Genomic DNA, 25980 nt, shown 5'->3' on the forward strand with positions numbered 1-25980 from the left:
CACAGATTTTATTTTTCCTAGGTTTCATGGAAGAAAATTGGAATGAACAAATATCCAGTAAATAATCTTGAAATTATTGCAGTAGTTCTAATTCCCTGACTAGTGGCAATAGAAACATCAAGTATAAAATTCAGCTGCATAATTCTGCAACCTGATTTCTTTCTGAGACATCCTTTCCTCTAATTTTTATTTCACTTACTCTACTTATCATTTGAACTTATGCTATAGGGTGTTAAAGTTCCCATTTTCTGTTCTAATCTTTGCAGTCCACCAAAGAATTGGCTTGTGCTTTGACTGTATGATGATGTTGTGCCCCTCACAAAGTTAATTTTGTACTACTATATTTTAATGATTTAGCCAGTTTTATAACTAGGACCTTGGAGACTGTAATCAGAGAAGTTCTTTTAAGCCAGAGTAGTAGCAAATATGTTAAAGATCTGCCAACAGCACCCTTAACTAGTATAAAAGTGTGTGTATGTGTGCATATATGTCAACATGCACACATAAATCTAAGCATCAGCACATGTTATGGAAGGGCGATCGCTGTGTTGGCAATCATGTCTGGTCATGACATTGACAGGCAGGAAGATGAACTCAACAGAGATTCAATTGTTTATGCTGTTGTAAAAGATCTATTGTCAGCCTGATAGGTCTGGGGTTTGTGAATGGAAAGGCTTGGGAGTCCCTGCTTTTGAGGGTGGCGTGTGTTTTGAGGTACTTTCTATGGGTTTAAAAAAAAAGTTTGAATTGCAACAATTTTTAAATAATGTGTGTGTTTCTCAAGGTCCGACAAGAATTAGCTGAAGAATATGAACAAGTTAAGAGCATTGTCAACACTTTAGAGAGTTTTAAAATGGATAGACCTGCAGATATCCCTGTATCCTGTCAAGATGAGCCTTTTAGAGATCCTGCAGTTTGGCCCCCTCCTGTTCCAGCTGAACACAGGTAATGAGAGGCTCAAGCAGCGTGGGTGGAATAAAGTTGGGTTGCCATAATTTTATGTTCTTTTTTGAATGCATCCGTAATGTGAAAAGCACATTTCATTTACCCCTTAGTCATTTGTAGTAAAGAATTATTATAATTCATTGGGGGAAAAAAGTAATTAAACTACAGTTGCATTTATTGCTGAAGTTCTAAAGAAAGTCTCTCCTTTATTCTGGTAGGAGTGACTAGCTAAGTGCCTGGAACTAGAATCTGCTGGAGAGTTGGTGACTTTCTCATGTGCAGGGAGAAAACTTTTCCATTTCAGTTTATTTAAGCAGTTGAATTCACTGATGGCTGAGGAGTTGGTAAGGGGCTGGAACTGAAGGATCTTGAAGGACATGGTGGTTAGAAATCGCTCCCTAGCTACAGATAATATGACCTGTGTTTAATCCATTAGTTAGTTTTATTGCTAAGCATGTTCTGTTATACATGGTGTTTCTCTTCTGTAACCACCTTTAAGGTAACTTTAATTAGCTGAAAGTTTTCTCAAAATAGATGCTTGTGCATTTTCTGAAATCCCTATTTTCACCCTAATAGAGCTTGACACAGGTTGTTGGAAACAACAGATCTGATTTAAAAACAAGAATAACATTTATCATGCCAACATTTTTCTAACATTATTATAGCAAAGAATTTTAATGTGTGTATACTCACATAAGCAAAGGAACAAATGAAAATGGGAGACCTTGGTTGACAGAAAGAAGTGCCAAGTTTACTTGTAAATTTATGTGCTTTATGATTATCAGACAAATGGATCTTCACTTTTCAAAAAACCCTAAGAATGTAAGTGCAAAATAATATTAACGCTGATTACTTTTGTGAGTGGTAGAAATGATTATCAGAATCTTTGTGGTAATGTTACATGGAGTGCCAGATGTATTTATTCTTGTATCTTTCTTAGAGGTAAAGGCCCAATAGTTTATCTGCTTTTTTAAGCTGAAATTTAAATCTTGTGCAAATAAGTAAGGGAAATCAGCCACTCTTTTATGCTGTTAAGTTTGATGAAAATGTATACAAAGCAAAATGTAACAGTTGTATCCAGCAGTGTGTTTAAGTGTGTAGTCTTTTTAAGCCATATTCCAGGAAACTGTTGTTGGAGTTAGCAAATTTTGAGTTACTGAAAACAAGAATCAGTAGAAGGTTTCATAGGGGGCACTAATTAAAGTCAGGTGACATTCCTGGCCATTTATTTTAGTTCTCTATTTTAAGTCCAATGCCTAGAACAAAATGACTGTGACGTTTTGTCTTAAAACCAAATCCTTTCTTCTCGTGCCACTGCTGAGTTCTCTTTGACATTGTGAGTGATGCACACAAGTATAGGTGGTTGCAGTTTGGCTCTGTTTGCTTTTGCTTTCTAGGCAATTTTTACTTTTTGACATTTTCACACAGGGGAATGAAGTCAGAGGTAGGAGGATTGTTTTAAAATTCTCCCTCCTTTGTTTTTTGGGCCTGTCAAAGGTATTAGCCAGCTTTTTTTCTTTAAAGTTTTTTCACCAGGCATGTCATCTGGTTGTGTAGAACTCGTGCATATGAATGTAGCCTAACATAATCTCCTGGTCTGGAGTCAGAGGAAAATACAGTTTGAAGACTTCTAGTAAATTGTTTCCTCTTTTGTTACATGTGTGTTGGTTTGCTGTAAGATTGGTTAGGAATACTGATCTAATAGTATTGGTAATTTTCTTTTTTTCCTCTGTTGAAACTTCTTTTTCCTTTTGTATTTTTTTTCTTACTTTGAATGTCAGACAGAACCAGAAATATGTTGCTGGATTTGCAGATACAGGGAGATAAGACTTAGGGGCTTGTCAGCTTTAGTAATAATACACTAAGGGAATTAATGAAAAACTAGAATCCTTCCTTCTTAATGTTGCTCTTTTTTCACTGTTTTTAGCATGTTTTTGTTGTGGTTGCTTGTTGTTAGGGCTCCACCTCAGATAAAACGTCCCAACCGAGAGGTAAAACCTTTGAGGAAAGAATCACCAGGACTGCAGCCCCGTGGGCCTGCGGGCAGAGCACACGCGGTATCCAAGGGTGAGAAGTCTACAGGCAGCCGCGAAAGGGAATCGAGAGCTAGAGGACGAGATGACAAGGTAAGAAGTGGGGAAGAACGTGGTGGGGAGGAGTTATGATGTGGCAGGTGGCAAAGGGAAGCATTATTAGTTTTAGGTCTTTAATACAGATAATAATAAAAAGCCACAATAATCCCATGCAAGAAAACTTGGTGCTTTCCTCTTGCCTCATGGACAAAGCGTGTATCATGGGGATATATAGTAATAATGACAGCAAATTAAGGAAAATTCTGTCTTGTTTGCTCTGTCTTGATTTGAGAAGATTTTTTGATAGGGAGGAAGCATGGTGGCCTGTTGCTTGGGGGTTTCTTATCATCTCAGTTAGACCATGGGCGTGACTCTAATCCATCAGTGTCAATCAGGCGTAAAGTACCTTCTCCTCTTTCTCTCCTGCCCTTTTTTTTAAAAAAAGGAATCCAATTCAGGTCTTTTGTAAAGATTTCCATGTAAAAAGTGCAAAAGTGAAACCAGTGCCCTTCTCTAGACTTTAAGCATTGTGAGTGGAGTTGCACAGTACCATTGCCTCTGCCACACCATAGTAAAATTTAGGTATGCCTAGAAGTTCAGGACAGTTCTGTAAATGCATTGATGCTAGGTAAATCTGTGGCAAATTATTTGAAGTTAAATATTTGAAAATGATGTGAGGGAGACATAGTAAAAGCAAACTTAGCAACTTTCGTTTTCTCTAGTTTGTGGAAAGGGTTTTGTACTTATTATAGTGTTTAGGAAGATGCTTCTTGGAAAGGCTTTGTTTTAAAAATAAAAACAATGAAATAAATTAGAAGAAGTTGGAGATTCTTTCCTCTCAAGACCCATGAAAAAGAAGCAGCACTGAAGTGAAAGGAAAGGAGAAACAGTGATTCGCTATCAAGTAGTGATGTCAAAGGCAGGACTGTTTTGTGGCTGAAAAAAAGGTCTGTGTGCAAATTGCTGTTTCTGACACACTTGGATTTTTAAATTTAACTGTGGAGTCAGTGCCAGGAACCCAAGGAATCTGTGGTATAAATGATACAAGTCAAGAGCGTACTGAAGTGGTTTTACTTTCCTGACAGACAGAGATACAAGCAGCCCCTTCCTATGGGGGCACACAGTATTGTACAGATCTTGATAGATGAATAAGAAAATATTTAGGCCAGTTTTCTTCTAAATGAATTTGGATAGTCCCTTCGTGGCCTTTCTATTACAGGTCACTTTTTCACAGTGCAGAGAGAACTCAAAGATACTCTTTTTCCATCATGAATTGCTTTTCTGATACACAGGAAAAGTATAAAGTTATCCCAGCCCTTATTACCATCTGTACGTAGGGCCAGACAAATTTTCAGCAGTGCCACTGAGTGACTGCACAGATCAAGTTTAATCACTTTAGAAATCTCTCTACCCTGGATCAGTAAGATTTAAAATAACAAGTGTTCATCCTGCAAGCTATAAAAATCTTGTGAAGATCTGTGAAATTATTTACAGTTCTGTCAGCTATACGGGCAATTGGAGCTGTGGTGTGTGACAGGTTCACCAGATGTGCTTGTGTAAGGCAGCCTTCAAAGTCTTAGCTCTAATGAGAGTGAACTCTGCTCTCAAAGCTTTCTGGTGATGAGCATTATAGAGCTTTACTATAAGGAGCCCACAACAACATGACTTGTACAATACTTGTCTCTGGGAATAATGCGATTAGCAACACTACTGCTGTCAGATGGAGGAAGAGTCATGAAGGTGTTCCATTTAATATAGTACATTTTAAACGCTACTCTTATCTGAATAAATTGGTCACTAGGTGGCAGAAGGAAAGTATGTCTACTCTTCAAAAAATACCAACACATGTGCTCTTGGTTTTGCCTTTGTCTGGTTACTTTGTGGCTATTTGACTTTCTTTGTCTGGGGTATATATGCAAAAATCACACCAGGTTACAAATTCTCACGTGTTGTATGACCATTTTTGCATGGCATCCATGATTTTCTTTTGAAGAAAATTTTGAATTAAACAGGAAGTAGACAGGCATGGGAAATGAGAGAAGTTAATGCAACTTTCCATATTTTGCACACAGGCATGGAACTTCCTTTGCAGTTTTATCCTTTCTTAGTTTGCAAGGGTTTATGTTCTTCAGTTTCTGAACTAAAGCTACAAGGAGCTTACCTCTGTAGCCTAGTATGTTGAATCAAACAGCTTCGGTAACTCTTCATGTTCAGTTAAAAACAATAGGGCAAAACTGAAGCCTTAAACTAGGTAACCAGATACCTCTTTTCTCATAATAAATGTTTCAGCTCTGTAGTTCTTCTGTTTGGGTAGTTGGTTAGGACTACTTAGAACATGTAATGAACATGGACGCCATATCCATTTCCTAAGATGTTGGTTGCAGTGTAATAGGTTGTATGCTGTCCTGGCTATAATATCTCAGTGCAATACGCATATTTATTTGTGATAATTTTTCAAGGTAAATATAGCTATAGTATGTATGGTTTAGAAATGTTTTGTCTCACTTTACATGTTATGCCTTCTTTCACCATTTCTCTTTCCCAGACCATATAATCTTTTCATTCTGACTGTAACCATCTTGGATAAGGAGTTTTAACCTGACTATGCTGTAAAATGACCTTTTGTAGTGCTATATAAAATAATTTTGAACTGCAACCCACTGGATAGTGTTTATCCACCAAACCCTTTTATTTACGTGTTCCTTTTTCTAAAATACTGCTTTCAAGTGCTTCTTCCTTCTTAGTTCCACTGGAAATTATTAGGCTTGTTCTCAAGGTACCTTCTGCTGTATCATTGCCAAGAATTTTAGCTTCCGTTCAGTAGTTCAGCTTAAAGAGGCAGCATGAATGCTACCTGTATGTCTTTTAGAAATTGTATAATACCATATCTAAGCACTAGAACACATTTTTAGGAGTACTCTTTAGCTTATTTTAGATTGCCAGTGGACAAGGACATTAGATCTTGCGAAGGATGTGAAATAGACAAGAGCTGTGCTGCCATATCAGTGGATATTAAAATTGATGAAGATATGACTTTAAAAATTTAATTATTTTTGCTTGATTATTCTGATGTGCATCATGGGAAGCAAAGGCAAGGTAGATTACAGGAATATGGATGTGAGATGAGGTAGTCGTATTTAGGTGGAGGCATAGACCTCCATGCATTGGGACTGGAAGGCTGCATAATCTTTATCCAAGAATGCTGAAAGAACTGGTAGGTGAAATTGCAGGGTTGGGAGCAGAGATTTCCAGTAAAATCCATTGGGTCTGCTGTTGACTCATGTGAATGGTGAGTTGTGTTGACCTGCCTGTATTTAGAAGGGGAAAGGAAAAGTCATTCAGGCAATTAGAGTTGTTAATTTTACCTAAACAGTGTGCAAAGTTTTACAACAAATTTAGAATGGACAAAAAGCGAAAGACTTGGGACTAACTGGAAAGTGGAATAAAGTGAAATATGATTTCTTAAGCAAAGGTGTTGCCTTTGCCAGCACTTTCTTTAGAGTTCCAGTTAACGTCTTAGAGAAAGAAATTAATCTACCTGGATGCCACATAGGAAGCAATTAGTTAATCTAGTGAGTGTATGGTAGCAATTAGTTAATCTAGTGAGTGTATGGTGTAGAAGAATTGTAAGGTGGGGAGGAATTAGGCAGCAAGGAGAATGTTAACAAGTGGTACTGAAAGAAAAAGTATCAGTAAACTGGTAAATCATTTATGGATTTCCTCAAGACTAGAGATTAACTCTTGTTTTATCTTTATATATATATATATATATATGTTTTATATATAATAAATGACCTTGGCACAAAAAAGAGGCATGGGCTAATTAAATTTGCTGGTGACACCAAGCTGGGAAGCACCATCACCAAAAGAGGAGAATAAGGCTGTTGTACAGGAGGAATTGGATGACACTGTGCTGGAGTCATGGAAATGGGATAATGTTCAGCGGTGCAGAGCAGCAGGCCCTGTACTTGGAGACAAGAATTTCTGCCAGGAGCTGGGAGCTCAGCAGTGGAGAAGAAGAAACACTTGGATGTATCAGCAGAAATCAGATCAGGCTGAACTTTCATTTGGCATGTCACCTTTTCCTGGTGGTGATGGGAAAGGCTGGCAGCTGGAGTGATGCACAACCAGGTGCCACCTTTGGCTTTGGCAGCGAGAGTTGAAAAGTGCATCTGGCAATTGTTGCTCGTGTTCACGTGTAGCGGGAAGAGTCTGCAGGAAAGTAAGATGTCTACAGGACCCAGTTCTGGTCATTTAAGCCACCAGGGTTATCCTACGTGATTGATCTGTTTGAGGTTGCGTCTAAGACAGCAGTATGATACAGCTGTGGAAATTAATGTAAATTAAATCCTAGGCCCAGTTTGTTGAGGTGTTACCGACAGAGAGAAGACATACTATTATTAGGGGGCCCTGGTGAGACAGAAGCTGGAGTATACTGTGTGCATTTCAACAGCTGTGCTCAAGAAAGATGTATTCGTATTAGGAGGACAAAAAAAAAAGGGTTGCCAAAGTGAACAGGTAATTGTGTTCAGCTTGTGTTCCAAGAAGAGACTTAACTTGGTTTGGTAAAAAGAAGGCAGAGCACACCCGTGCTGCAAGTACATCAGGGTGTTGGACACATCAATGAGACAACTGCCAAAACTAATGCACAAACTTAGTACAAGAGTAGAAATAGATTCATTTTGGAAACAAGGTTTTTGTTCCAGTGGAGTGGTACAGGTCTGATACCCCTTCCTGACAGAAAGCCCAGCCAATTTTTTTAAATGTGTTTAAGTCAGACTTTTGTTGGCCGAGGAGAAGGTTACGTGATGGGATTGCCAAGGGGACTGGGTGGGAACAGTCCTGTGTACCTCTGTCTGTTGGCATACCTTCTTAAGAGAGAAGCCATCGCAGCAGCTTTATTTAAAGCTGTTTTGGGAAAGTAATTCCACAAGAAGAGATGAGGTTATGACTGGAAAAATTATGCTTACTCCTGCTGCCTGGATGCAGGTGACATTTTTTTAAATTATTTTTTTCTAGTCTCTGCTCACTTACCTGCTGACCGAGGATTGCATGTTGCACCAGTTTGGGACCAACACTGACAATCTTATTAGATATGAAAACCGTAAATACTTTAAATCTTGGTTTAATTCTGGAACTGAAAAACTTGAAGCTTTCAGTGTCACTGAAATGATAGCCAAGGTGATGCTGAAAGCACATCTCCCAGTTGGCCGTTCTTTCCCCTCTGTTGCCAAGACATGCCGCAAGCAGCAGGAAAAATAACTGTCCCAGGAAAAGCGGTGAGTATCGCAGGACCTGGCCGCAGGGTGTTTGGGGCAGGCCAGGCCCTTTCTTTCCCCCTTTCTTTCTGTGGTTTTTTTTTTTTTTTCTGCTTCTTTGAGCTACATCACACCCGCGCCTGGAGTCGCCTGCATTGCCTGATTGGCATGTTTGCCGCCTTTCTGGCACAGCAACCAGGCTGTGCCCAGATCTGCCAGCCCGGGCTCGGGTACGGAGGTTTGATCTGCTGCTTCAGCCTCCTCCACAGTGCGCTGCAGCGATCCGCCCTGCCTTCTCCTGCTTTTTAAAGCCTGCCTTAACTCTGTTTCACCCAGAAAAAAAACAAAACATCCGATTTGAGATGTGCAGAAAAATTCTTCCACTAGGAAAACCAGTCCGTTGCAGAGGGATGGAGAGACTTGCATAACAAAGACAGACAGCAGATACCTTTCATTCATTGTAATTTTTTTTCCTTCTTTCTTTTTTTATAGTTACATTTGGATTCAGTTTTCTCTCTCCTGAAATCTTCCAAACTCTACAGGGCTTTTTTTCTCCATTTCCTTTTTACGCCAGACCATTACATTTTTGACACCAGCTTTTTGTGTAAACACAACTTTCGGCTTTCTTTCCATTGCAAAAAACTGATCTGGGAATACTAAACAACACAGAGTTCACTTGGAAGCAAGAAATAAAAACACTGGGAAGATAAACTGCTCCCTCACAGGCCTTGTGGGCAAACGGCAACTGGGAGGGGTGTAATAATCGCTACCTTTTTCTTTTTCCACTGCGAGGTTATTTGTGTGTTTCCAGCTGCCTCTCAGCCCGCCTTTGCCTAGGCTGCTTTTGTCCAGCCAGCTGGGATTCTTGCTTGCTGATAGTGTTTAGAAGCTGAGCTAAGAGTCCTAAAGTAGCTCCCTAGTCAGCCTCCTTCATTAAAACAGCACAGCTGCTTTTCAGGCACCGCAGAATGCTGCCGTGGATCTGGGAGGGGAAGAAGTTTCCTTCTGAAGTGGGAGAGGAGGAGCGTGAACCCTGGTGCTTGAAAAGGAAAATGTTAGTTCACCCCTATAAGCTTAATGGCACTGTGGAGGTATTAACCAGAAACTCCAGGCTGTCTGGGACAGAGGCAGTGTGTGGCTCAGTCACCGAATGAGCATTGGCACACTGCAGAAATTGTTGTAGTTCAAAGAAGCCTGGGTGACTTGGGAGCTTCTTCAGGGCTTTTGGTGCAGCCTTTAAATAAATACGACCTTTTAGAAGCTTTTTAACTGTTTGTGGAGCTGGCCTGTGAATGAGAGGAGGGAAATAGATAGTTTGCTGGTGAGGAAAGGAGAAATTGCTGGGCAGAAAGGCTTTAATTAAACAAGGGGAGGGGATCTTCTTGGTTTTCCTCCATCAAAGACAATAGGTGTAACAGCTTTTGTGTTCCTTTTCAGTGATGATGCGGTGCCAGTTGTTTAGCTCTGGCAGGTAGTGTGGCAGGTGTAGCATCTTCAAAATATGCTTTGAATACTCTGGTCTTTAGCCAGGAGTTAATGTAGTATTAAGTCGTGACGCAGCCTGCTTTGTGAGGCTGTTTCTGCACTTGTTTCTGCATTTCAGCTGGCCAGGAAGAGTGTCAGTTGTCTGAAGAGTGGTTTAGCACTGTTAAGAGAGTCTGGTTTGCTGCTTTAAAACCAACTGACTGACCGACCAACAAACCAACCAACCCGCCATGATATGTAGTGAGCTCTGATGGGGTTTTATCACTATGAGCTGCATCTGTGAAGGAAGCATGGTGCTGTTGTGGTGGAAGCAACCACAGATGTTTGGGGACTCTTTGTGGAGTGTAGGGTGTGAAGGTGTTGGTTTTGCTGGCCATCATGGTGCTGAGATAGCTGTGTTAAAGCTTGATACCTTCTTGTGGCTTCTGCAGAGGTGAACCAGATGATATTGTTATATATTGCTAGTAAAGGATTTGTTGAAAGAATAACGTCCTTATAAGCCTGTGTGACTTTCACTTCTAGGGAAAGAAAATATCCCAGGAAGTTGGTGATGGGGAAATTCCAAAATTTGATGGAGCAGGTTACGACAAAGACTTGGTCGAAGCTCTTGAAAGGGACATTGTATCAAGGAATCCGAGCATTCACTGGTATGAGGATTTTCTTAATTCAAGTGTTTTTGCTAGTGTGGAGAAGGAGAGAAATTATCCTTCTTCTAACTCTTAAAACAGGAAGCCATCATAATCTTCTAGAAAGCAAAACAAGGTCTTTTGGTTTTAACAGTTTATTAATTTGATTACAGTTAAGCTTTTGTTGCTAACTGATATTATGTGCAGTACATCCATTACAGGTACTGCTGCAATGAAAGTACACTCCAGAGAACATTAAAGATACCGCCGTGGTGTTCACATTGTCCAAAACAATTTTTAATTAAGCAGCTTTGGGTAACTTGAGTTGAAAATAATTTTTTCCCTACCTTCCAAAAGCGGATTCAATTTCAGGTCACAGGATTGTAGGAGTGCTCTCATGAGGCGTGTGCTGGCATGCTAAAAGAGATGGTACTAAGTGAAAAGCTTTTCTATTTTTCTTGTCTAAAAATAGAAGAAATACTGTTGTATGGGAATCTTATACAAGTTTCTTCACCTTGCACAGGGATGACATAGCAGATTTGGAAGAAGCCAAGAAATTATTAAGAGAAGCTGTTGTTCTTCCAATGTGGATGCCCGATTTTTTCAAAGGAATCAGAAGACCTTGGAAGGTGAGAATTTATTTGGTGTTTTAGTAAATGGCAAGCTGTAGTTATGTATGTCTGCTGCTGTAATGTGTGTGGATGCCTGCAGCAGAAGGCTTGAAAGGCAAATAGGAAAGAAAAGGAATTTGTTCGTGAAATCCTTTCATGACAATTCATGTAAAATGCACTGAAAGAAACAGCTGGAAGTGTACACGGGCTTTACAGTAAATAATAATTCTTTTGTATTTAGTCAGTCATAGCTTGTTGACCTTATAATACTTTCTCTATGTCAGCCTGTACATGTGAGCAAGTATATAGGGTATATTGACAGCAGCAGAAATGCTTAACAGACAGCTCTGCTTAGGATTATGTTGGCCACTCTTCAACACTTCACGGAGGAAAGCAGTCCTTGGACTGTTTTATTCTGCATGTGCCAACTCTCTCTCACTCAGACTGCAAAACTGCAGGCTGGATGGTGCAAGGAGGCAAGGAGAGAGAGGGGGCTAATCTGAGTGATGATTTAGCTTTGCAGTTACACTTGCAGCTGGGCACAGTTACTGCTGGAGTGGGAGAAATTCCAAGTGGGAGAATGAGCTGCAAGTGGGGCAACGGAGGGATATAGGACTGAGTTGGCCTGGCTGGTGGACAAGAGGTGAGACCAATCTGGGCCTTGCTTAGAGCTAAAAGGAAGAGGAGGTTGCGGAGCATTTCTGTAAACAGAAAATAAAATTGTCTTGCTTTTGTTGTGGGATGGATTGACACTTGTTTTGGGAATAACTAGTCCTAACACAAGGGCTTTCTGGTTACTGAGAAGGATTACTGGGGAAAAGAGACTGTTGCAAATTGTCTGTTATTCTGAGTCTGCAAGGCAATGGCATGTGTAGGGAATGCTGTGTACATGAGTAGTTTCTGTGGTTTAGTACGCTGGTTCAGCAGCGTATATCACATCTTGCGTTACTAACACTTGCCCTGTCTTTTCCTGCTTGGTCCTTGTACTTCTCTGGCTTATACTTGGGTCAGACCCTCAAAGCTGTCCTTCTCCAGCTTGAGCCAGTCCTAGATCCCCATTATTCTGCTTATTTACAAAACGAAGCCCTTCAGGAACTGATGAGTGGAAGACTTGTCATTTTTGGGGCTTGTGTCTACAGAGAGTAAAGAGGGGAAGTCGGAAAGAGTGGGAGCTGATGGCGAGAGCTGGGAGATTGCTGCTTGAGGACTGTTCATGGAGGTTTTAGTGAGTTGCAGGGGGGCAACACAAACCTAGAGTCAGCCCAAACCTAGACCCAGGCTATATGGCCTTTGGGGTTTAGAGTGCTTGTGGTCAGTACCAGTGGCCTTGAGGTTAACCTTAAGATTTACCGAGCTATCAGCTTGGACAGAGCCTAGATGTCGTGGGTTACAAGTGTAAGGTGAGATTTTAGTGTCTTTTGAACAGCTGAATCCCTCTCTTTTCCTCTTGGCATAGAGGAAGTTGATCCATACCCTTATTATAGACTACAGGGGCCCTGTCTGTCCAGTCTTCAAAAGTTTTTAAGGGAGTGAAGAGCTGCTGTGCTTTTTTTCCCCTATTAACATGTCTAGAGGATGTACTGGCCATCTGTCTTTAAGGCAGGTATCTCAGCAGAGCGCAGGAAATGTGAAGACTGCCACTGGCCTTGTCTCCAAGTGGTGCGGCAGTGGATAACAAAACAACAGCCTGGTATTTTAAAGAGTTACAGTCTCCATCTCTTTGCCTGAGATTATCTTTTCCTACTGAGCAGTGTCGCTTCTGAAAACTAGGTGGTTGTAGACATGGAAAAAAATTTTAAGATTATTTCCTCTCTTCAGTCTGAAATGCAAATTGATTTCTGAAGAGTCCCTGAAGAGTCTTCATTGTTAGCCTTTTCCCTGGTGACTTGTGAAGCTGTAACTCTCCTGAATTTATTTTTCACACAGAACAGCATGTATTTTCCCTACTGTTGACCTCTGACTGTGCTACAAGGATGAGAAGTTTTGAAGGGAAGACTGTTTCTTGCAGTAATCAGTGTAGCAGCAGGCATTTGTTGAGCCTGGGCATTCAGGACAATAATTCAGGGAAAAGGCAGCCAAATCTGTTTTTGGATGCTCAGACTCTCCTGAGAACAATTCCCAAGACAGCCCTCACAGTTTGTGCCTGCATTCAGAGGACGGTGCTTGTATGAAGGAGCCAGCTGTCTTCCTGATTCAACACAGGTGCTGCGTAGTTGCAGCCATGGGTTTCTGAGTGTTCCCGGGCTTGCTCTTTCTTTTTCTCCGAACTGTTTTGTGCCAAGAAGGCCCAGTTGCTCACTGTGCTTCCCACTGCTCTGCTAGTGATTGTTACAACAACAAGAAGTCACCCTGCAGTGATTTCATCAAAACACTTACTCCCTGCGGTGCATTTCAGCTTCTTATTGGAATACTTTGGATTAACAGAGCCTTAGAGGAAGAATAAAGAAGTCTTTGTGTTTGTCAAGGATTTTAACTAGTGAGTAAGTGGCAGCCTCCTAGTCTGCAGAGAGAAAGAGCAACTTGATCCTATGTGTTTCTGTTTGCAACCATGCACATCTTGTTTTGCTGAGAACTCAAGTTCTTTTTTTTTTAACTGATATTTCTATCATGTTTATCCCCAGAAAGCTTGGTTTTCCCTGGCTTTACACCTGGTGTGGCTGCTTTGCACCTGTGTTACGCACATATAAAATGCCACCAGTTTCACATGCAAGGTAACAGTCACTATAATAGTTACACAGGAGGTGCAAAGTGATGGGCTTCGATTTCGGCAGTGAGCGGCATGTGTGACTGAAGCCAGAATTCGACCTTCCATAATAATGGAGGACCAAAGCAATATCCAAAAAATAATGTTAGTCCCTTGTATCATCAGGTCCTGCAGTAAACACAGTTTGTCAAACAGAGGGGTCAAGTTGATTTAAATTGAAGTGCAGCTTCTTTTAAAATATTAAATAAACACATCTCAAGCTCAGAGAGAACAGTAAGTCATCTCTGACCTGCATATCACAGGCTGAGTAATTTTCAGCCGGTCACTCCAGGGTTGTACTTGCAATATTATTATAATATCAGTATGACTATGCAGTGACTCAAATCACAGTATATGTCTGAATGTTCAGGGGGAGAAAAAGAGTCCATTTACTTTTTATGCTTGCTGCTCTGGAGCTTAGGGAACCTTGGGCAGCCTGAGGAGTGACATTGGACTGTTAGCTGTATGGATGGTGTGTGAATGTTTCTAACTTAATTTACCGATGAATGTATGTTGAGCTTGCATTAGCTAAGTGTTAAATGGCAATAAAGGTATTAAGAGTTAATGGAAAATGGAGTACAGAGAGGCTATTGCTTTTGAATAGTACATTTTTGAATAATTGCATTCCCGGTTGATTTGTTTTTATAGATCTCTTCCATGTCATTCTTTGTGCTTTTAGAAGTAAATTTTTGTGAGGAACAGATGAAATCTAATTTGCTATGTGGCTTGCATTTAACAGATATTTTATTGCTGTGGCATTTTATGTAAGTTATTAATTGCAAAGCACATTATGATGTGCAATTCTAATTCTAGCTAATTTGATTACCCTTGCAACACAGTACAACTTTACTTTAGGAAACTTGTTAGCATGTAATAAGATCTTGCAGTTGGGAGGGAAAAAACCCAAGCTGCTTGAGCGCTACATTTTCATAGTGCCATGCTTAAAAATTGCAGTGCCCTATTCTGGCACTATGCGGGCATGGAACAGTGTGTTGTCCCTCTCCAGCACTGCTGCTGAAAGGGTTGGAAAGGCTATCCATAAAGATAACTGTATTTAGAAATATTATCAAGAGTGATTAACCAGTCTCAGTGCTACAGTCTTAACATGGGTCCTGAGATCACTCTGTGTCTAGCTAAAAACCTGCTTGCGTAATGATGGGTAAATGTGCTGAGCTGCAGAGACATGTGCTTCTTACTCTCTCTTTCAGATAGACCACAGATGGAAAGACAGTCTGATGATGTGGATGCCAACCTGGGACTTAACAATTGTAGTTCAGTTTTCTAGTAGAAAGCTTTCTGAATAATCACTGAGGTTCATATTAGGCTTTTGTGGGACTGAGCGGTAGTCCACGGTTGCTTATCTGTAAAACAGAAATAGCAGTGCTCTTCTGCCATCCAACAGTCTGGTGAGGATAGCATTTCATCCAGGAACTGCTAAGATGCAGCAGTATGGCCACAGAAGTACTGAGATGGAGAGATTAAACAGTATGACAAACCATTGTATTCAGTGAATGCTCTCGTGCATACTTAAATGTAAAAATCAACCAGATTAGTACATATACATCATCAGGATTTTCTGGCAAAATGTTTTTCTACAGAAAAATGCTCTATTGAGGGAACCAACTTTCTGCAAAAGTGTTTTGGTTTCTGTGCAGCTTTCTTTGTGAAGGAGCCTTTGTTCCAAAAAGAAGAATTCACTGTCTTCATCTGCCTGTGCAGCCCCTCGTGAGTTGGGAAAGGCCTAAGTTCAAGTCCAGGCTCTGTCTGATTCAGAGCAAGGCTGTAAATCTGTTGTCCACTTCCCAGGTGACAGGTGCAGTGACAGTTACCAGCTTTTGTGATTCAGACTCCAGTGGAGTGGTAAGAAGAGATCAGAGAACACTTCCACACTGTTCTCGAAAGCAGGATTCTTGTCTTTTGTTTTCCACTGATGACGATTATGTTATTAAACAGTTTAAATACAGATCTTGCATCATATTGAGATGTAGTGTAAAGTACCAATTGCAAAGTTTATTTGTTGTTCATTATCTTTGTTTTCACCTTTCAGGGCGTGCTGATGGTTGGTCCTCCTGGCACTGGCAAAACAATGCTAGCAAAAGCTGTTGCTACAGAATGTGGAACAACATTCTTCAATGTGTCTTCCTCTACCCTGACGTCTAAATACCGGGGGGAGTCCGAGAAGCTGGTCCGCCTCTTGTTTGAAATGGTATGTCCTCGATGATCTGGGGATCACTAAGGTGAGAAAGGACATCTCTCTTGGTTTCCTGCCCCTCCAGTAGCATGTTGGAAGCACGGAGTTCATTGAACTGACAACCCTTCAGCCAGTTAGAAAAACATAATCTCTGTGTTTCCAGCCTTTTCTGGTATGTTGTTGAGGATTAAGAAGGAAATGGTTCATCACCGATGTTTAGGATAGCATTTTCCAGACTAAACGTAGAGTTGTGACCTTGACAGAAATTCAGTTCTTATCTGGTTATGGGATAACAAGCCCATGGGAGGTAGATTTGAAATTGGAAGAGATTTGGAACTGTTATTCTAGAAGCAATACATGTTTTAGTTCTGATTCTGTTCTGAATGATGGACACAGGCTTCCCAGTGAAGTGTGGGTGCGGTCTGTCATGTGGGGTACGTGAAGGACGTGCCCATGTGGACCTATACTGAAGGGTCATTCACCTCTTTGGGATCCTCATTGCACTTCTACAATACTCTCAGTTAAAACCTGTCTCCGTTGAGATAGGCTGAGCTCTCTTCTGTCCGCTATGCTTAACCTTCACCAGCACAAAAACCTGGACATGAAAACTGCCTGTATTTTGATTGTGTTCCTTTTCCCCTTTGCAAGACCAGTTGCTGAGGAAAACCAACCAACCCTGAAAGACCCCTGACTCAAGAAGTACAATTTAAAGTGTATAAACTTCAGCATGTGCCAGACAGTTTGTAAATCAAGATCTTGAATTATTTTCTTGTGACAGGCAGGGAAGATATGTATGTGGTATGTCTAGTGGGGCTGGGTCGTGGTCTGATCAGAGCCTGTGCTTGCTGCTGCAGCCTTAATAGTGATGTTTTCATTTGAATAAAGGCAAGGTTTTACGCTCCAACAACAATCTTCATTGATGAGATAGATTCCATTTGCAGCCGCAGAGGCACGTCCGATGAACACGAGGCGAGTCGCAGAGTCAAGTCAGAGCTGCTTGTGCAAATGGACGGTAACAAGTGTTTAGATCCAAGTTTGGGGCTGGGGTGCTGTTTCTTTACAGGTGGGAATGTAAGCACTTCAGTAATCTGCAAAACCTGGCTTTATGGGTAGGGGAAAAATAGGGCAGAACTTGAGAGCAGTGTATTTTTGGAGTGTTTGAAGGCAGATAACTGAAAAGGGCATTCTGCTTTATTTTTTCTAAAATGGCCATTTTGATAGTAAATTGAAAGCTCCTGTTTAAGAGACAGACTCTAGGAGAAGCAGATCATGCAGATTTGTGCAGTTTAATACAGGTCTTTAATTTTTATGCAATTTGAACAAATTTCTCCCCTTTGCCAGAGTCTCCAGCTCAGGGACCCCATTGTGAGATCTGATTTTGCTGTGTTCTGTGGTGGCAGCTAATATTGACCTTTTAGTCAGATTCAGTACCTGTTCAGTGCAGGTGCACATAACGAGAATGACCATCTGAGAAATACTGTATGGTGTAGTGGTTTGATAACCACCTCTGTATTGCGGCTATTGTTTAACTACTATTTATTAACGTCCTTAAATGTGCAGGTTCATTGTGGTAAACTCAGGGTAGGCAACTTTTTTCCCCCAAGTGATAATTTCTTTCCAGTCCTCATTTGGGAGGCCAAGGAGTGATTCCTATTTCTTCCATTGCGAGATTTGACAGATACACCACTTTTGATGGGACTAGTAGGGCTATCCTCACATATGACTGTGTTATTAGCACTGTCAAAGAAAGCTCTCCCCTGACTCAGCAAAAGAACGACCTGTCCCCCTCTCTGTGACAATGATGGTCTTGTCACACCTAAGCTGTGGGAATTTTGGAAAGGAGCACTGGGACTATATAGAGCTGTTGCTTAGCTTTGTCCAGGCTTTTGCAATGTTTGTCTGTGCAGTGTTTCTTAGCAAGCATCTCAATCAATAAGAGCTGTGGAGTGAAATTGCTCTAAACTGTTGTGCTTGCAGGGGTAGGTGGTGCTCTGGAAAATGATGACCCTTCCAAGATGGTTATGGTATTAGCTGCTACAAATTTTCCCTGGGATATCGATGAAGCTCTCCGACGGAGACTGGAGAAGAGGATTTATATACCTTTGCCCACAGGTATGTTTGCTATGACCATTTTCCTTTAAAATGGCCTTTGCAAGATGAGCTTAGGATTACTGCAGGACTGTTGGGTTTGGGAGGAGAAGCTTGATGTTTTTGTGATGAGCAGTGAAATTCAAGGGTTAATCATTTGGCTGGGTTGCTTTAATTTTAAAGAGAGTGAGAGAAAGAAAAAAAAAATACTACTTGCTTGGGGGCTTAAAAACAAAGAGCTGCGGCATTTCATTGCAGGCCCATTGATGGGTTCTTACATTTTGAAAGAGAGTTAGTTTTAATGAGCTTGGAATTATTTTAAATGTTTAACAGTCAATCCTTGACTGATCATCAAAGGCAGCCTTTGGACATGTTCAGAAATATTGCAAATGCACTCCGTGCCCTTGCAGACAAATGCAAAGAAGTGGATCCATGAATTTTCACTTACAGGCTCAGTTCATTGTAAATCACTGCTTGCTTGCCTTTATGACTGTGCTTCGAGTTACTCAGAATGCAGCAGGCTGATTACTTTGCTGCCCTAAGACGTCTCGGCTTGTATTGTCTTTCTTGGCTGTCATTCACCTGTCCTATTAATTTTGAGATTCCCATCACTTGAAGTTTGCATAGCTTCGTTTCTTCTTGGTACAGTGGATGCCTCATCTCCCTGCATGAGCACTCAAGATAACAAGATGTGTGTTCATAGTGACAGCAGTTGTGATTGAGTTTAGCAGGTATAAGGACACTTAATAGCTCTACAGCTTGTCTTTGCAGCTTACAGGCGGTAACAGCTCCTAACAGGATGCCTGTCTTTATGACCAATTAGTTTAAAATCCTATCAGCTCATGCTCTTGTTTCTAATTAAACCAGATTGTTTTTTGACACAGTGTATTACACCCTGGACAACATATGAGATGTGCTCTGGTTTTATTTCCAGTCTTATGTTCTGTTGCATCTATTCTGGAAATAAGAATGTTGAGCTGTTCTGGGCAAGTCTAAATGATGCATTTATAACTGCTGTGTGATTTGATGTGGTCTGGCATTTTAATTGAAAAAGTGACATGATATGTCATATATACACCTGTATATTGTAGAATTTGATGCAAGTATATATTCTACCATGTTTCATTTTCAAAATACTGCAAGGACTTGCTTAGCCCCATAGCAAAGATTAGAAGAATGTTCTCCGATACAGGATGCTCTCTGCAGGTATGCTGTACGTACATCGTGCTCTGTAAATAATAAATCCCCATTTTATAGCTAGTGCCAGTTATGTGTGATTGATAACTATATTCTTGACAGTTCTGCAAAGCACACAAAACCAGCAGCTTTAGACAAGCTTTCTAATTTCTTTTATATTTCCCCTCCCCCCAAAATTAAAAAAAAATTAATTAGGGATAGCAATAAATAAAAAAATAGCGTGGACATTTCCTTAAGACTTTTAGCTTTTCCTAGTGCTACTTCTGTTGTGGTTGTCCTGTTTCCTAGGTCATAAAAATTGGTCACTGTGGAAATAAAGATGCTGACCTGGTATATTTTTCTGTACAGTAAAAGCCACGAAAGCATTCGTCCTCTTTTTTACCATTCTTGTGCAGAGTAACACTGAGGCCTAAGCTGTCAAATGTGAATTCCTTCTTATAAGCGTAGGCTGCTTAACATATGTACCCAAATGCACATATGCCCATGCCCTCTACAAGAAAAATGGTTAATTTGCTGCATAAGTGCTCATTTACACAGCTGGTTATCACTCTGTGCACACTGCATCTAGGTCTGAAAGTGGGATACCAGGACATTTGTATTGTAAATATATTAAATATGTTTACTGTATTAATGTATCTGTTTTCTATCAGGCTTCAGCAGCTTTCTTGGTAAAGTGCTTAAACATATGCTTAAAGTTCAGCCTATTGTTAAGGGGTTTGTGCTATCTGAAGCTCTGTTAATAGAATCCTCATTGTGGTTCTAATGAAACTGTGAACAATATGCAGTCAAACACTTGAACAGCGAGTGAATCCAAAGGGATGTGAGAAGAAGCAGACATTTGTAGGATTGTGCTTTTGTGCCCTTGGGTAGTATGTGACCAAATGCTTTGTCACCTGAGACATAACAGACATTTTTAATGACGTATGACTTTGGAAAATGTCTCTAGAGCATGCTGTTTTAATATACTGCTTTTAGCCATATACTTCACTGTATTAGATTGCACACTTTACTATGATTTGTTCTGTCTCTTTCCTTTTCTTACGTTAAGCCCTTTTGTTTGTACTTTTCACTGAAAAATCTAAGTCGTATTTATATCTCTTTTTAATGTTACTCTTGCAAGTCTTCAAATAAATATTTTTATGTTCTAGCAAAAGGCAGAGCAGAACTACTTAAGATTAATCTTCGGGAAGTAGAACTGGATCCTGATATCAGCCTTGAAGAAATTGCTGAGAAGATTGAAGGCTATTCTGGTGCTGACATCACTAATGTTTGCAGGTATCTCATTCCCCTTAATTTGCAAATAAAACTGCATAGAACGTCATCGTTTGCATTATGTGATAAAAGGCAATACCCACTACAACTGAAGCCATGCTAGCAGAAACTATGTTTGAGGCCCAAATCTATTTACTGGAACCATGTGTTACTGTCATATGGAGGGGTCTAAAGACCATGGAGTAATATGTTGTTAAGTTTTCTTGGATCTGAAGAGAAGAAAATTCTCTGAGCAAATATCATGTTACTGTTGGCTGCATTTACTGCATTTGTCTGCATTTGTTAATGTAGTGCAAAACAGGTTTGGATTTTTTTTTTTTATTTTATTTTTTTTTTTTAGATTCCATGAGTTTAAGAGCTAGAATTTTGTGTTACAAAGGAACCTTTCACAGAACACTTCTTTGGGGCTTCTATATGCTGTATGTTTGGACAGCCCCCAGTGCAGCACGGTCCTGATTTCTGCCTGAATCCTCTAGGTGCAAGGGTGATACAGATAGTTTATAGCATTAGTATTGGATTTATTTCTATCCTTTTCCCACAATTTGTTCCATTTTTTTACAAACTTGTCTTTTCTGGTGGAGGATAGGTATTTGAAAAAACTTATCGGAAGGAAGTCTATGTGCCTTATAACATTAGGATCCCTGCCAAGAGAAACCGATCCTTTAAGAACATGGCTTGGGATTTTTTTTTTTTTCTTCCCCTGCTGCTTTGCTGAAATTGTGAAATGACTCCATGGTTTTGAAAACTTGGTGTGTGTCATGCAGTGCAATAGTTAAATTACCTGTTCTCCCTGAGGCCTCTGTTATCCCTTGCTGGGAAAAACCTGGGGAAAGAGAAAATGTAATTTCAGACTGCATGTGGGCCGTGGTGTGAGAAATGAGCAGTGTTCTCCATGCCAGTGGGCCACGCTGGCAGCGTCCGAGCTGGGGAGGAGTCACAGAGCAGGTAGGGCGTGAGGAGCCACGGGCACTGATGCCCTCAGCCCTGCAGGACCGCGTGATGCTAGTGTCTGATGCCTCCTGCTCTGCCCTTTACAGATTCGGGTGCTATGTCCGAGCAGGCAACAGAGCTGGGCTGCACTCTGAACACGTGCTGACCGTCCTTTTGGGCTACACGGTGGGGAGAAGGTTGAAATCTGGGAGGATGGGGGTGCAAAATCCAGACTACTTTAAAAAAAAAAAAAAAAAAAAAAAAAGTCTTTGAGTCTTTGAGTGCAGTTCGTCTCCCACCCTGCCCTTTCCTGCACTGAAGTTGTAAAATTTCATCTCTATGAATCATTGTAAAAGGTTTTCAGTTTTATAGTTTTAATTATCTCTGCACATTTACCATATGCTTAAATGGGTTTTGGTGCCAATGCATTCTTTACGTTGAATTAATGTAGTGATCTAGGAACATGGAAGCTAAGAAAGATGTGAACCGCATCTTCTATGGTAAATAAATGTTCTCTTAAGTGTTCCTGCCAGTGGTTTCTAGCAAGAGAATACAATCAAAATTCATAGGCTTACAGCACATGCTGCTAGCAATTAGCTCCCATACATTGTCCTGTATTTCTAGGGATGCGTCTTTAATGGCAATGAGACGACGTATTAACGGCTTAACTCCAGAAGAGATTCGTGCACTTTCTAAAGAGGAGCTTCAGATGCCGGTTACCAAGGGGGACTTTGAGCTGGCTCTGAAGAAAATCTCCAAATCTGTTTCTGCTGCAGACCTGGAGAAGTATGAAAAATGGATGGCGGAGTTTGGATCTGCTTAATCTCAGTGACAGTTCTCCTTTGCTAGAGTTTTATGGCTTTTGTTGTTTTCAGTTGCAAAATGAGTTAAAAGTCTTTTTAAAGGTTTAATAAAAGGTCTGCCTTTGCCCCCATCCCACCCCCTTCTGGTGACAAGATCTTTTAAACTCCATTTGCCTTTAAAGGGAATGAACACAATAATGAGCTGGTATTGTAAAAGATATTTTTATCTCTGAAATAGTAAAATAAGACAAACAGGAAGGGAAAAATTACACTTGTGAGGATAATCTTTTTATTTTCCAATGAAGAGCAGTGTTACTTAACCTCCTCATAGTTATCTTTCATGGCTGGAATCAATAAATCAGCTGGGGGATGTGACTCCAGAGGAGCTAGCAAGGGCTTGCTGTACCCCCTGCTCTTAAGCACTACATTTCTGTGAAGCTGCTGACTCTGCCTCACTTGAATGTGGCATCGAAGTTACTGTTCTCTCTCTCTCCGCTCGGATACTCAGAGCGAAGCCTGTGGATTAATTGGCAATACACAGAGGAAACAAGGATTAGTTTTCCATCAAGGCATGGGCTTGGCTCTCCTCTCATGTACACCCATTTGGAATTGATGTCACTTCAGACTGGATTGGTGTTACCTGTGATGAATTCCGATGGAAATGAGAGGAAAAGAAAAGGGCCTTGATTGCTCTTAGTCTGGTTTGTACTTGATCTCTGAACATAGTTTGTACCAGTTTGACCAGTAATCACTTTGAAGTTTGACCAGTAGGCACTTTGACTTACGTTACATCTTGCACTTCTATGCGTATGTATCATCCTATACTTTGTCTGTGCTGTCTAGATATTATTATTATTATTATTATTACTATTATTATTGTTATTGTTATTATTAAAGTACCAAGAGTTTAATACAGTAAAGACACTAACATCGAGGCTGTCTTTAAAACACAAGGCTGTCCTTAAAACATATGGCTGTGGACTTTCACTTCTGATTAGACATGAACTCTTTCCTAGCTTTACTAGGCAATGGGATTTGCACCTGTTTATGTTGTAGAACTGTTCACGCTTATTTTTTTTAACAAAGGTTTCTTAAAAATGTATAAATGTTATTGATTTGGGGAAAATAATCTGTATGATCTCATTTATGTTCTTATCTGTTTCTTCCCTTCCCACGTACAAGTGCAGGGATGAGAAGGGTTGGGTTATAAAGTCTAGCATGAGAAATTGTCTCTCTAGAGTATAACTGTCATGCTGACTATGTGAGCTTTTCACAGACTTGGGCTGTGAGTCTGACATACGAAGGTGTTCCATGGTAAGAATGAGAAGGAGACGTCAAATTTATGGAGGAATATGTAAGCTCTCAAATTTTTGGTGATTTTGTGAGCTAGGCCTGAAGTATCTTGGTGGATCTGAGTTGCTCTGCGGTTCCGTAGGTATTCTGCCCTTCAGCTCTCTGCTGAGACTCCTAGTGGCATAGCCAGATGTGGGAAATTGGAATAAGAAACAGATAATACCTCCTCTTGAATGGAAGTATATCTTTATTTGCTCCTTTTTGCTAGTTCTTGGAAGTTCCCGATAATGTCAGTAATTCAGCCCACTGGTCTCTTGGGCCATGACATGTGAACCACTAAGGCAAATGCTGCTCAAGTCTGTTTACTGTTCAATAGCAAGGACTGTCAGGATACGTGCATGACAGCTCTGCAGCATCTATTTGATTACATGAGTGACTTTTGAAGCTGTTTTACCACTGCTGCTTTGTCTGTCAGTATTCCTTTTTCTTTCTTTGTATGTGAAGACCATGTCTCAGTTTGATGCTGTCATAAAGGGCTGCCCCAATTTGCATGGAGAAACACTATGGAGATTCTGTCAACCTTGCATTTGACATGAAACTCAGTCAGGGCTTTAGAAGCATGTTTCCATGTGGCACTCCAGAAAAATATCTTCTGGGGCCCCCAGACCGGTTGAGACACAGCTGCTGTTCATATCTTTCCAAGGACAGAGCATCTCCGCTGCCTAGCGTTAGGCCCTGTTACACTCCTGGACAGGGAGGTTAGTGCAGAAAGAACACCAGCTTTTACCATCTTCAGCTGCAGGGAGAATAAATGCTTCTTTCCTGACCAGTTTGCACTAAGTGCACAGCAGAGTCCTTGGGATTCACAGTACCTGTGGCTGTCAGACTAAAAGGAACAGTTCTCTCTGCATTGGAAGATGAGCAAGCAGAAGCCGCATTGACTCTTTACAATTTTTGGATAAATTCCTACCAGGGCTAGTCTGTTCCTCCCAGAGAATAACTGGACCTCTATAGAGAGAAAGCTTTGAAAACATGACTAGAGTTTGTCATTTCTTCCTTACGAAAGCTGTAGGCTGCAGCCGTTACTCTTGTTTGTTTGTTTTACTGCAGTAGAAATCAGTAGAGCTACGCGACTCTTTTGTGGCCAATGCCAGATTAGCATTTCAAGTTCTCTCACTATAGAGGCTATTGCTGCCCGAGGAGCTTAGTCTACACAGGCAAGATCTAGAAGGGAATAGACATGAATGGCAATAACTTACCCTGTTCAGCTGCGCAAGAGCAGTGCTGGGATACAGCAGTTGCTGCTTGGAAAGGTCTAATTACGAGTTTTCTCAGTTTCATATTGCAAGCAGCAGTGCCCTTCCTGCAGATGAAAGCACAGCGTTTAGCAAAAATGTCATTCCTTAGCTCTTTGATGAACCTTCTACCTTAAGGCGTTAAGCTTTCCTCTTGGATATTAAGCAAAAGTCACTGTACTGGGCATTCCCTCTAGCAGGAATTATTCAGGTGCTGCAGTCTTTTTCTCTAAAGGTCATGATTTCTACCCCAAATACGTTTTTCCTGTACAGGTCCATTCATCCTTTACTGCTGCAGAACAGAAAAGTGAAAGTTGCTGGGCTGTAGATGTTTATGTGTATGATGGTTGTGCCCAAGCGTTACACTCGTGACTTGGGCCCCTGGAAGACAGAGACCATCCTTTCCCTGCTGAGACTTTTCAGGATAGGGACCTGACCCTGTATGCTGACCCTTACATCTTTACCAAGTCACGCTGGTGCACTCGCCTAGGTGGGCTTGGAGATTGCGTTATTAACTCAAGAGGGGAGCCAGCGGCGGGGTGCAGCAAGGAGCACCCAGGGAAGGAAAGCCAGGCCAACAGTGACAGTAAGTCAAGGACCTAAGGATGAGCTTATGGCTCAGCGTAAGTCCAATTTGTGTCCCGCTGGTGGAAACCCTTGTGTAGGGATGTTGGATTCCTCAGAGCACGATGTACATATCGCAGCCTGCTGTGACAATTTGTTCAGTCTGTGTCTGTATGTGTATGGAGATACACGCACACATGTGCGTATGTGTATATACACGCACACAGTGTGTGGTGCTTCAGTAGTTTGTACCTAAATTACATAAAACCATGTTTTAAAGCTGTGTTTACATGTCTCTTTCTAAACATCTGTGAAGGCCCTCTTGGGTGGCACTGTTAGTTTTTGTACAATAAGCAATCTGGTTGTATGAAGTAATAAATGTACGTGTAGAGTCTGTCTCGCTCGGGTTGGGCTGTGAATGCTTTGCTGGTAACTGTTTCCAAAGGCTGCCATACGATGGAGATCTTCTCAGCGTGTCACGGCGGTGTTGGACTCACCAAAGTCCTGGACAGAGGGCAGTTAAAGCAGAGTCTGGTTTTTTTGGATAATGCTGTCAGCAATGCTTTGCCTCTTAAATTGGCCTTTCATTGCCACAGGCCATAAAATG

General features: G+C 40.9%; 1 protein-coding gene across 9 annotated transcripts in view; it reads left to right on the forward strand.

The window, feature by feature from the left end:
• Nucleotides 1-25656, forward strand: part of KATNAL1 (katanin catalytic subunit A1 like 1) — a 43478-nt gene extending 17822 nt beyond the window's left edge. For all 9 annotated transcript variants that reach the window (XM_069808059.1, XM_069808056.1, XM_069808057.1 and 6 more), the window contains 9 exons: nucleotides 785-945; nucleotides 2903-3071; nucleotides 10283-10407; nucleotides 10910-11015; nucleotides 15788-15946; nucleotides 16817-16943; nucleotides 17909-18043; nucleotides 20365-20491; nucleotides 22043-25656. In XM_069808059.1, coding sequence (XP_069664160.1) covers nucleotides 785-945; nucleotides 2903-3071; nucleotides 10283-10407; nucleotides 10910-11015; nucleotides 15788-15946; nucleotides 16817-16943; nucleotides 17909-18043; nucleotides 20365-20491; nucleotides 22043-22241 — 1308 coding nt within the window. In that variant the 3' untranslated portion in view covers nucleotides 22242-25656. The remainder of the gene's footprint in view (nucleotides 1-784; nucleotides 946-2902; nucleotides 3072-10282; nucleotides 10408-10909; nucleotides 11016-15787; nucleotides 15947-16816; nucleotides 16944-17908; nucleotides 18044-20364; nucleotides 20492-22042) is intronic.
• Nucleotides 25657-25980: the final 324 nt, after the last annotated feature.

The sequence above is a fragment of the Haliaeetus albicilla genome, chromosome 20, assembly GCF_947461875.1.
Source record: "Haliaeetus albicilla chromosome 20, bHalAlb1.1, whole genome shotgun sequence".
Taxonomy (NCBI): Eukaryota; Metazoa; Chordata; class Aves; order Accipitriformes; family Accipitridae; genus Haliaeetus; species Haliaeetus albicilla.